Source organism: Halichoerus grypus, chromosome 1, assembly GCF_964656455.1.
Source record: "Halichoerus grypus chromosome 1, mHalGry1.hap1.1, whole genome shotgun sequence".
NCBI lineage: Eukaryota > Metazoa > Chordata > Mammalia > Carnivora > Phocidae > Halichoerus > Halichoerus grypus.
Window position 1 is genome coordinate 149,376,292 of NC_135712.1, and position 13,168 is coordinate 149,389,459.

The 13,168-nt window shown below is 37.0% G+C and overlaps 1 protein-coding gene across 7 annotated transcripts in view; it reads left to right on the forward strand.

Moving 5' to 3' along the window:
* The window catches only part of LRRFIP2 (LRR binding FLII interacting protein 2), a 105,236-nt gene that overhangs the window by 73,670 nt on the left and 18,398 nt on the right, over positions 1 to 13,168 (forward strand). For all 7 annotated transcript variants that reach the window (XM_078073770.1, XM_036094182.2, XM_036094180.2 and 4 more), the window contains 2 exons: positions 4,074 to 4,244; positions 12,274 to 12,366. In XM_078073770.1, coding sequence (XP_077929896.1) covers positions 4,074 to 4,244; positions 12,274 to 12,366 — 264 coding nt within the window. The remainder of the gene's footprint in view (positions 1 to 4,073; positions 4,245 to 12,273; positions 12,367 to 13,168) is intronic.

Genomic DNA, 13,168 nt, shown 5'->3' on the forward strand with positions numbered 1-13,168 from the left:
TTCCATCCCCCCCAACACCTCCCTTTTTTTTCCCCACCCCCCCTTTTCATAATTCATGGTCAGCATATAATTGAGCTTGACTTCAGGTTATATTTATACTTGAAATGACTTTTTTAAGTGGAAGAAAAATCATTTAAAAAAATGGTCTGATTGGTGATCAAGCGCGGTGCTGTGAATGTGTCCTATTAAAAAAGGATACTGGGTCATTGCTTATGACATTATTCTTGATTAAGTGAGGCAACCTTTGGGGTGCTTTTCCCTCATTCTAGCCTCCATGCAGAACCACCTGGGTTTTGTTAAATCACAGACTGCTGGACCCTACCCCCAGATTTTCTCATTCAGTGGGTATGGAATGGGGTTGAAAATTTGTATGTTTACCCAGTTAATGCTGTTGCTGCTAGTCTAGAATCTACACTTGCAAAATCACTGCCTTAGACACATTTAAGTAAAATTAATTCCTAATAGATACCACTATGTAAGCTAGATTGAAATAATTAAAACTACCTTGACACAAATTTAAAACCGTCTTCCATGGTCTGTTTAAAGGAGAGTACATGCCATAAATGTTACGTCAAATTTATTGTTACTGTATTTTTGCATCTCTTGCTAAACTATCTTAGATTCTGATGTTCATGAAGTTATGCTCCATTTTCTATGGGACTGAGCTGTGAGGAAGACTTTTCTTTAATGCTATTAGCCCCTGAGATGGATCAGAATCATTCTAAATTCTGTATTATATTAGGATCCCATTATATTTAAACCATTATACAATTGACTTTGCTTATATTTTTTTATTTGTTTTATATTTGTTCCCATTCCTGGTATAAATGTTGCCTGTTAATACAGCCCTGGTTTATGAAGCATTCTTATTGTGTGTGTATATCCTTATTGAGATATACTTCACACACTGTAAAGTTTACCCATTTAAAGTGTACACAGTTCAAGTGGGTTTTAGCATAGTCACAGAGTTGCACAACCATCACCACAACCCTATTTTAGAATGCTTTCATTACCCCAGAAAGAAACCCTGCGCCAATTAGCAGTCATTCCTCACCCTTCCTCTTCCTCTTACACACCCAGCCCTGGGTAACCACTAATCTACTTTGTCTCTGTGGATTTGCCTATTCTGGACATTTCATATAAATGGATTCATATAATATGTAGTCTTTTGTGATTGACCTCAGTTAGTATAATGTTTTGAAGATTCATCCATGTTGTAACTAACTTTCTTTTCTTTCTTTTTCTTTCTTTCTTTCTTTCTTTTTCTTTCTTTCTTTCTTTCCTTTCCTTTCCTTTCCTTTCCTTTCCTTTCCTTTCCTTTCCTTTCCTTTCCTTTCCTTTCCCCTTCCTTCCTTCCTTCCTTCCTTCCTTCCATCCATCCATCCATCCATCCATCTATCACAACTGGTTTATATTGCAATGTATAGATTTACCACATTTTGTTTATGTGTCAGTTGATGGACATTTGGGTTGTTTCCAGTTTTTGGCTGTTATGAGTAATGTTGCTATGAACATTTGTGTACAAGTTTTTGTATGGACATACCTTTTCATTTCTCCTAGATACCTAGGAATAGAATCTCTGGATCATATGGTAACAATATATTTAACACTTTGAGGAATTGTCAAACTGTTCCAAAGCAGCTGCACTATTTTACATTCTCCCCAGCAATGTATGAGGCTTCTAGTTTTTCCACATCCTCACCAACACTTGTTAATCTTGTTTCTGTTTGTTTTTTTTTTTTTAATTATAGCCATCATAGTAGGTTTGAAGTGGTATCTCATTGTGGTTTTGATGTGCATTTCCCTAATTACTAATGATGTTGAGCCTGTCTTCATGTGTTTATTGGCCATTTGCATATCCTATTTGGAGAAATATCTAATCAGATCATCACCCATTTTTAAACTGAATTCTGTGTCTTTTTATTATGGTGTTGTGGGAGTTCTTTATATATTTTAGATACAAGTCCCTAATCAGATATATGATTTACAAATAATCTCTCCCATAGTATGGATTGTCTTTTTTAATACTTTCTTGATGATACTGTTTGTACCACAGAAGTTTTTAATTTTGATGAAGTCTTTCATTGATACTGCTTTTGGTATTGTATCTAGGAAACCTACTCTGTCTACTCCAAGATCATGAAGATTTAGTGCTATGTTTTCTTTGAAGAATTTTATAATTTTAGCTCCTACATTTAGGTCTTTGATCCATTTTGAGTTAATTTTTGTGTACGGTGTGATGTAGGAAGCCAACTTTATTCTTTTGCATGTGGATATCCTGTTGTCCCAACACCATTTGTTGAAAAACTATTCCTTTCCCATTGAGTTGTCTAGGTATCCTTGTCAAAAGTCAATTGATCAGATTTCTATATCAGTTAGGGACGACATTAGGTTTGGGGTTGGTGTTGAGGAGAATAACTACCATGACTTCAGTGCTTTGATGAAACCTCAGATGCGAGGCCTTCTGGCCAAGCATCTGTGATTTCATATTGTTGGAGCGTTCGCTGTATCCCTGGGGGTTGCAGCTTTCTATAAGTTTGCTGTGGCCGAACCAAGAAAGAAGGCATATGCAGATTTCTACAGAAATTATGATTCCATGAAAGAGTTTGAGGAGATGAAGAAGGCTGGTATCTTTCAGAGTGCAAAGTGATTCTGGAATGTAAAGAATTTCTTTGGGTTGAGTTCCATTGAAGTCTGTCACTGACCTGTGTTCCTGAACTATGAAACACAAATATTGGGTTATGGAATAGTTTGTCTTGATAAATAAACAACTAACAACAACAACAAAAAAAGTCAATTGATCACAAATGTCAGGGTTCTGGACTATCAGTTCTGTATCTTTGATCTTGGTTTGTTGAACATTTACATTAGTATTTTTAAAATTTATTTCTAGAAGTAATGACTTTTTTTATGTGAAATGCTTCTTTTAAGATTTTATTTATTTGAGTTAGAGCGAGAGTGAGCGAGCGAGAGAGAGAGCACGAGCCGGAGGTAGGGTAGAGGGAGAGAGAGAAGCAGGCTCCCCACTGAGCAGGGAGCCCGACGTGGGGCTTGATCCCAGGACCCTGGGATCACGACCTGAGCTGAAGGCAGACACTTCACCGACTGAGCCACCCAAATGTTTTTTCTTTTTAAAAGCCTTAAAAACTGTTACTAGGTAGTAATAATCTACCAAATTAGAGAGTTGTTAGGGCGCCTGGGTGGCTCAGTTGGTTAAGCGACTGCCTTCGGCTCAGGTCATGATCCTGGAGTCCCGGGATCGAGTCCCACATCAGGCTCCCTGCTGAGCAGGGAGTCTGCTTCTCCCTCTGACCCTCCTCCCTCTCATGCTCTCTCTGTCTCATTCTCTCTCTCGCAAATAAATAAAATCTTAAAAAAAAAAAAAAAATAGAGAGTTGTTAAAAAATAGACTTGTAAGCTGTTTTAAGCAGAAAACTTTGAATTATATAAAATTTCAGACATTTTGTTTTTGCTCTTTTTTTGTTGTTGTTACTCTTTTTTTAATCATTTTTGTATTGCTTACTTATTAAAGAATGACCAGAACTTGAATAATTGCTAGAAAAAAATGTTTATGCCTTTACATTAGCATTATTATACAGAACAAGAAAGTACTGAAAACAGATGTCTGGAAAGTAGCAAAATTTAAATGAGTATTAAGTTTACTTGTGTGAAGAGAGGCTGTATTCTGTTCTGTCATTGCATTCTGAATACCAAATAGCTTGTTGTTTAAAAACAAGAGTAACATTTCTGAAAACATCGATGCTTCTTCATTTTAGGACTCTTCACAAATATATGTGGTCTGCATACCTTTTTATCTTTCAGAGGCTACATTGCTGCTTGATTTTGTTTCTTGGATAGCAGAGAGCATATAAAGTTCTTATCCTGGCATAATTGGCTTATTACCATCCTTCCATTTCATGTGCATGTTACTAAACCAGGAATTCCCTCAACCGCTTGCATTTTGCAAAAATGCATCTTCATGTGTTTGTGCCAGTGATGTATTTCCTGTTATATTGAATATAAGCAATGAACGTATTTTAGATATCAGGCTGATGGCTGTGACTTTCATCTAGGAGTCTTTATCCGAAGTGGAAGAAAAATACAAGAAAGCCATGGTTTCCAACGCACAGTTAGACAATGAGAAGAACAATTTGATCTACCAGGTAGACACCCTCAAGGATGTTATTGAAGAACAGGAGGAACAAATGGCAGAATTTTACAGAGAAAATGAAGAAAAATCAAAGGTAATTGTGCATCTTGTATCATCCCTTTCTCTGGGTCAGAAAATTAGAACCTGCCATTTCGGAGGTGCTGGGCTTGATGGAAGAGCGCAGCATACCCGGGTCTGAAGCTGCAGTCGAAACTGATTGGTCCAAGGAAATTGACAAACATGAGATATCAGGTCTTAAGATATTTTCTTTTTTAAATTTTTATAAAATCTATTTAATTTTCTTAAGGAAAATCTTATGACCTCCTTCATTTTCTGAAGATAGAATACAACTCAAGTTTTATCTTTATTTTCTATCTCTTAATTTCTTCTTGTTTTAACTGGCTAGAATGCCACAAAGCTCTGAGGACTTTCAGTGAGACAGTTCATTTTTTCTTTTCTATCATTTTTTAAGATAATCTGTTTTCTAAATGATTGGAGAGAAGTTTTTAACCAGTTATTTAAAAACAGCAGGATGAAGACATGGGTCAGCCGTCAACAGATGTTTTCTTTAGAGGTTTGTAAGTTATATTGTTAAAATGTGCAGATGGAAAATAAAAGCCACTGTCCAAGGTTCAGATTTGCCGTTTGACAACTGCGGAAAACAAATTGGCTTCTCTTACTGGATTTGGACTTTTTAAAGTGTTGATGTCAGTCCAAGCAGAGGACAAAAGGTTATTACTGCCAAAAAAATGAGTTGTGACTACATTGCAAAAATAAAAATAAAAAGCCCAGAAAACAATTTAGGACATGTTCACAGTGAATTGTTAGAAACATCAGTAATCTGAAGGGAGAGAAGCTGTTTAATATAACCTCAAAGGGACTGGTATTAATACTATACACTCTAATGGGGATTTTTTTCCTTGAGGACTGAAAATGTTCTTTCCAGTCTGTTTTGGTCATGTTTAAAATGTGTTCGGAAGTGTTTGTCAAGGGCTTGGGGGAAGGAAGGATGACTAGACAAAATAGAGGATTTTTGGGGCAGTGATACTATTCTAAGTATGATACTGTACTAGTGGATACATTATTTTTGTCAAAACCCATAGAATATATAACACCAAGAGTGAGCCTTAATGTAAGCTATGGACTTTGGGTGATAATGATGTGTCAGTGTGTGCTCAGCACTTGTAACAAATGTACCACTCTGGTGCAGGAGGTTGATAGTAGGTAGGAGAGGCTCTTTGTGTGTGGGCAGGGCTATATGAGAACTCTGTATTTTCCACTCAACTGCACCAACCTAAAAGTGCTCTAAAAAATAAAGTCTATTAAAAAAAAAGTTAGGGTAAGAAGACTTGTGTCTATGTAAGTGAAAAAGAGACCTCCAGGTATTTTCATACTGGATGACAGGGCTCATTGAAGACTATGATTTGGTGGCATAGGTGGTTTCCTCTTTGATTCTTCCTGTTTCTCAAGGGCCAATTTCTGAGATTCTGAACTGTCATATTTTATGTAGAGCCCTTGGACTCCTTTTTTGCCTTTCCATGCATTTTTCATGTCTGTTTCTGGCTCTTTGTTTCTAGTAGATTAGAAGAAAATCTCATGGTAAGTATTTAATGTTCAGTACTAAAATGAGTTATCATTCCATCTTCTCAAATGCCCTTGAGCATTAAAAAAAAAAACCAACAACCCACAAACCTCTATGATTAACTTACTAGGCAACTTAATATTTTTTTCCTTTTGTCTTTTTCTAATATCTAGAGATGTGTTAGTATACATAGAGCTGTGGTTTTTAATTTTTATGAAAAAAAAAACACCTGTGCTTTTCAAATTAAAAAAATCCCAAGCAGGAGGAGGGACAGAGGGGGAGGGAGAGGGACAAGCAAGAGGCTCTATCTCGGGACCCTGGGATGATGACCTGAGCTAAGTCAAGAGTTGGCTACTCAACTGACTGAGCCACCCAAGTGCCCCTATAGATATTGCCTCATGCAGTAGAATGTTCACGTTCAGAGACGTACAGAGAGGTCAGGCACTCAGGTATGTTTCATTATAGCTCAGAAGGAAAGGGTAGAGAAGGACCATTCAATTATAACAACAATGGTATTAATACAATTTTTCAAAATGTCTTCAGTGCTTCCTGCTGGGATTATAATAACTGTATCTTAAATATTGTCTCTATACCTACTCTGGGGAAGAATGCCTGATTAGGAATGTCTCAAGTATATTATTTCCTTAATAGCTATTTATTTTAGTAGTGGATTCTTTTCCTTTCTTTTTTTTAAAAAAATGTTTTTAAACATTTTATGTTTAAAGTTGTTTTAACATTTTTAAAAAATATTTTATTAGAGTTTTTATTTTTTATTTTTTTAAGATTTTATTTATTTATTTGACAGAGAGCACACAAGCAGGGGGAGCAGCAGCAGAGGGAGAGGGAGAAGCAGACTCCCCATTGAGCAGAGAGCCTGACACGGGGCTCGATCGCAGGTCTCTGGGATCATGACCTGAGCCGAAGGCAGATGCTTAACCAACGAGCCATCCAGGTGCCCCTAGAGGTTTTAAAAATACAGAAAATAGCGGACTATTCTGAACCCTCCTAAAGCCCATCATCTACCCCCAGCAACCATCAACCCATGGCCAATTTTGTCATATTTCCCCCACTCCTGTTCTTTGAGACAAGACCTCAATAACTCATATATTTTTTTAAGATTTTATTTATTTATTTGAGAGGGTGAGCGAGATAGAGCGAGCATGAGCCGGGAAGGAGCAGAGGGAGAGGGAGAAGCAGACTCCCCGCTGAGCAGGGAGCCCGATGTGGGGCTCGATCCTGGGACTCTGGGATCATGACCTGAGCCAAAGGCAGATGCTTAACCGACTGAGCCACCCAGGCACCCCTCAGTATCTCATATTTTAATATGAGTTTAGGTATGACTCTCTAAACGAGAGGGACTCCCTCTTTTTTTTATAACCACAAGACCATTCATATCTAAAAAATTAAGAATAATTCCTTCATACTACGTATCCAACCATTGTTAAAATTTTAATTGTCTCAAATGTCCTAAGTGGTTTTCTTTTTCACACTTAAATAAAAAAAAAAAACAAAACTCTGAGGATCCAGATAAGTTCCATAAGTTGGAATTAGTTGTCATGTCTTTAAGTCTCTATTTATAGCTTTCCTTTCATCTCTTTTTTTTTTCCTCCCTTGCAATTTGTGTGTTGAAGAGACTCGATTGCTTGTCTTAACAGTTTCTGACAGCCTTAGGGATTTTGCTGTTTCATTCCTACGGTGTCTTTAATGTGTTCCCTTTTCCTCTGTATTTTCTGTAAACAGGTAGTCAGGTTTAGAGGCCTAACCAAATACAGGTGCGGCATTTTTGGCAAGTCTGCTTCACGGGTTATCTTCTGGCAGGAGGCCCTGATGTATGGCTCTTTCTTTTTATAATGCTGTTGCTAGATGCTTCGATCTGTTAGTGGATTAGGGGTTGCAAAATGGGATATACTAATTTTATCATTACTGTTTCACATTTCTTGTATTATTTTAAAATGGATTGGAGATAAAATTCACATACCATCTAATTCATCCTTTTAAAAGCGTACAATTCGGGGCTTTTGTATATTCATATTATGTGCAGCCGTCCCAGTTAGTTTTAGAGGACTGTGGTCATGTCAGAAAGAAGCCCTGTACCCTTTAGCTGTCATTGCTCTGTCTCCTGCCCCCTCAGCCCTGAGTAACTCATCCGCTTTCTGTCTCTATAGATTTCCCCATTCTAAACTTGCAGTCAGTAGAGTCATAGAATATGAAGGTGGCTTTTGAGACTGGCTTCTTTTATTTAGCTGAACTATTTTTGACATTCATCTGTGTTGTAGTGTGGGTGACTGCTTCATTACTTTTTATGGCCTCATACTATCCCATTGCATGGGCATACCACATTTTGTTTGTTCATTTGTGTGTTGATGCACATGCTATGATGAATAATGCTGCTGTAAACATTTGTGTACAAGTCTGTGTGTGGACGTATGTTGTCCTTTCTGTTAAGTGTGTACCTGGGAAGGGAGTTAGTTGCTGGGTCATATGGCAGCTCTATGTTGAACCATTTGAGGAATGCCAGACCATTTTCCACAGTGGCCGCACCATTTCACGTTCCCACCAGTGGTGTATGTGAGTTCTGATTTCACCACAGCCTCACCAACACTTAGTATTGTCTGACTTTTTTTTTCTTTTTACAGTCTTCCTAGCAGCTGTGGTTTTGATTTGCATTTTCCTGATGACTAATAATTATGAGTATATTTTCATATGCTTCCTTGGAGAAATAGCTATTCAGATCCTTTGCCTGTTTTTATTTTTTATTATTATTTTTTAAAGATTTTATTTTTTTGAGAGAAAGAGAATGAGAGAGAGAGAGCACAAACAGGGGGAGGAACAGAGGGAAAGGAAGAAGTAGACTCCCTGCTGAGCAAGGAGCCTGATGCGGGGCTCCATCTCAGGACCCTGGGATCATGATCTGAGCTGAAGGCAGATACTTAACCGACTGAGCCATCCAGGTGCCCCTCTTTTGCCTATTTTTAAATTGGATTTTTTTTATTATTATTATTGAGTTGCAAGAGTTCATATATTCTAGATACAAGTCCTTTATCAGATACAACTTAAAAAATATTTTAAAATATCATTAAGTCAAGAATACAAGCGTTTGATGATCTGAATTCGTTGTAGCTTTTATTCTTTTTGATTTTCAAATTGTTCAACCTTTAAGTAATCTGAACATGTTCAGGTTGATTTCCAAGTAATTTTGACATGAGTCTAAGTTTTTTTTTTTTTTTAAATAAATTCTGTCTAGCACAAGAAAGTGTTCAGGCTCATCTGGTATTTCCTGCTCCAGACTTGGAGCTGTTTGTCCAAGGAGCCTTGGTTCTTTTAGTGGGGTGGTGTGGGTGCTGGAGAGCTCTTGCCACCAAGAAGATAACTGTTTATAAAGGCCTTTTTAGTGGAATATCAGGGAAATATTTATGTGGGGTACTTTTTTGTTTTTAAAGTCAAAATATATTATGAATTTATACTAGTAGTTCTAGTTCATGTTCAGGACTCTGGCATTTTTCCTTACCCTCTCTGTTTTACATATGTGTATCTCCATTTTCCCACTGCCAGTTCTCAAAGTCACTGGGGGATGATAGTAATTATGTTATATTCTGTTCTCTTTGCTCTATCCCACAGTGCTCAGAATAGCAATACCAGTGTTGCCACAAGTGATATAATTACTGAAAATAGTTAAAAGTTTTTTGTTTTGTTCTGGTTGGCTGTTATTTTGCTGCTATACTATGTATAGTCCAACCATTGTTTTTTAAAAGTTACTCGAAATAGTTTCTCTGTGCTTATGCTGCTAACTGGATGTATAATTTAGGCTCACTGCATTTTATTTTCAATACTTAGGAATTGCTTTAAAAATTTTTATCTTTAGATTATTTTTACTTTTAATTGTGATAAAAAGTATAACAAAATTTACCATCTTAACCATTTTAAGGTGTTACAGTTCAGACAGTTCAGTAATATCAAGTATATTCACATTGTTGTGCAATGGGAACTTTTTCATCTTGCAGAACTGAAACTCTGTACTCTTTAAACAACAGCCCCCCCCCCCCCCCCCCCGCCCCCAGCTCCTGGCAGCCACCATTCTTCTTTCTCTCTCTCTCTTTCTCTCTCTCTCTGAGTTTGGCTCCTCTAGGTATCTCATAAGAGTGAAATCATGCAATATTTGACTTTTTGTGACTGGCTTCATATAATGCTTTCAAGGCTTATCCATGTTGTATTGTAGCATGTGTCAGAATTTCCTTCCTGAGTAATATTCCAGTGTATGTATGTACCACATTTTGTGTATCCATTCATCTGTCTGTGGATACTTGGGTTGCTTCCATCAGGAATTGCTTTTTGAATTTAATTTTGTTTTACAATTACATAAGATATTTACATGTATCTGAAGTGAAATCAACAAAGAGTCAATCTTCTATCTCTGTTCATCCCTCTTTCTTGAGGGGATTTTTTAATTAAATGCTTTATCCTTCCATACTTAAGAAGATAGATATATTTTGCTATTTGAAAAAGTATATACAAATATATGTTTTTTATCCCCTCTTTCTTAGAAAATGGTAGCATACTATAAATACTGCTCCACACCTTGCTCTTTTTATCACCTTATGACTGTGGGTCTTCTTCATTCCTTGGTATTACTCCATAGTGATTCCATGGTGCGCATGTACTATAGTTTATTCCACCAGCTCCCTGTTGATGGACATCTGAATTGTTTGCAGTCTTTTGCTGTTAAAATAGTCCTGCAAAAATGATGTACTACATAAGTCTTTTTGCATTTTTGCCGGGATAGCCAGGGGATTCATCAGAGTGGGTTTATTGGGTCAAAAGGCATGCTCATTCTGCTGGATACTGCCCGTTTTCCCTTTGTATTAGTTATACCATTTTGGATTCCTACCAGAATGTACAAGAGGGCCTGTTTCCATCCCCATAGTATTTTCCTGAATACGTTGTCAAGTTTTTGAACTTCTACTAGTGTTTAAGTGAGACCATACAGTTTTAATTTATTGTTCTCTTAGTATGATCATCTTTTTATATTCAGAGTGATTTCTTTTTCTGTGAACTGTCCATTTCTTTAGACTATTTTTCTATATAGTACTGTTTTTTTCTTTTTAGAGGCTCTATATAGAGAGACGATAACTTTGTTTCTGATATAAGTTGCAATTTTTTTTTGTAGTTTATCATTTGTGTTTTTACTTTGCTTGGAGTGCCTTTTGCCATTCAAAAGTTTTTTTTTTTTTTTTAAAGATTTTATTTTTATTTATTTGACAGAGAGAGACATAGCGAGAGAGGGAACACAAGCAGGAGGAGTAGGAGAGGGAGAAGCAGGCTTCCCCGCGGAGCAGGGAGCCCGATGTGGGGCTCGATCCCAGGGTCCTGGGATCACGACCTGAGCCGAAGGCAGACGCTTAACGACTGAGCCACCCAGGCGCCCCTCCATTCAAAAGTTTTTATGTAGTCTAACTTATTACCCATTTCCCTTTCTTGCTGGTGGATTTTTAAAGTCATTTTTTAGTAACATTTTTTTCCTACTCTTTGGAATTCACTCATTTTTTTTTCTCTAGTAACTATCCTTCTTTCCTTTTCTCTTTTTTTCTCTCTTTTTTCCATACACTTCCAATCCATTTGAAATTTGTCCTGGTGTATAGTGTGAGGTGTGGTTCCAATTTCCTTTTTCCATTTGGATATCCAGTTATTCCAGCTTCACTTACATAAAACTCTATCTTTTCTCATTGATTTGAGATGATCTTTTTGTTTTGTTTTTGCTTAGTACATTTGCACATGTAATTGGGTGTATTTCTGGATTTTCTCTTCTGCTCCTTTCATCTGTATTCAAAAGCCCTTACAAACATTGCTTTAATTATATTGACCTTATGTCTAGTGAAGCTAGCTTTCTTCTTTATCAGTATTTTTGTTCTGGCTGTTTTTTCTTATGTTTTTCTTCCAAATAAACTTTCTAATCAATTCGTCAAGCTCTGATGAGAAAAAAGCCTAATGGTATTTTTATTTGGATTGCATTAAATGTATAGATTAATTTGGGGGAGAACTGACATTTTTATGATACTAAGTCTTTTTATCCAAGATAGTGTGCCTTTCTATTTGGTCCTACTTCTCTGTCCCTCAGGAATATTTTATATGATTTTCCTCATATTGATTTTGGGTATTTCTTTTAAGTTTACGCATGTGTTTTTAAAAATTTTATTTTTTGATACTGTGTTTATTATATTTTCTCTCTAGATTTTAGTTATATTTATGAGGATTATTGGATTTTATATGTTAATTTTATAACCTGTTACTTTATTAAGTCTTCTCATTGTTCTTAGTAATTTTGCCATTGATTAGTCTGGGTTTTCTAGCTGTATACTCCTAGGAGATGAAAAATGTAATTTTCTGAACCTTTCCATAGAATACAGAATTTTTCTAAGTTATTATGCATGGGAAGTGCAAGTGTGTGTCTGGAGGTCAGTCTTAGCCTCTGAATTATTATATTGTAGATGTGCCAGTTTGTTGCGTGCCGTTATCTGTATAAGCGGTATCATTTGTTTATTAACAGGAGTTAGAAAGGCAGAAACATATGTGTAGTGTGCTACAGCATAAGATGGATGAACTTAAAGAAGGCCTTCGACAGCGAGATGAGCTCATTGAGGTATGTGCATGAACTGTGGAAATACTTAATTTTGAACAAAATGCATTGAATGGGACAAGGGGGGGTCGTGTGTTGGGACGGAAGGGAGTTAAAATGCCACAGTTCCTTGTCTCTTCATCTTGGCTGTACCCTAAAATTTCACACTCATGAAACATAAAGTCAGGCTTAAAAAGTTAATGCTACCAACCTTATAAACATTCCCCCTTGTAATAGCAAAAGCTTTTGTAATGATCTTTTATTCCTAAGCACATTGTTTCCTAAAGTTATGTTAGGAAATGGGCAAAAGGAAAAATTTTGAGTACCATTAGTCTTTGGAATGTAGTGAATGCTGTCTGCTGGGACAACGTTCTTGGGGAACAAGATGTTTGCTCTTCATTGAGGTGGATCTGTTTCTGAGGCAGCTGAAGGAAAAGAGCTGGGCAAGAAAGACGCTTCTACACGAAAAGCTGGAGGTTGGCAGGTTGTGCTGTGGAGGAACCCCTGCGTGCCCAGTGTTGGCAGCATCCTCAGGAATGTGAAGCAGGGGGGTCCACCAAGAAATCTTTGAAAGCATTTATTGTCCTTTTGTTCCTGCTACCTTGTGAGCATCTCTGTTTTTCTTTAAATGTGGTTTTTCCTCTTGAGGAGGGTTTTCCTCGTGTTTTTTAAGTATGCCGGGAAGGGATCCTGCCCACTGGCATGCTGTGGTTATCAAAGTGTCTTAGGTTAACTTAATGTTGATGACGAGGGAGAGATTTCAGGAAGGCCAGTTCTTCCTGATCCTGGGAGATGCCTCCCGCACCACACGCACCACACTCATACT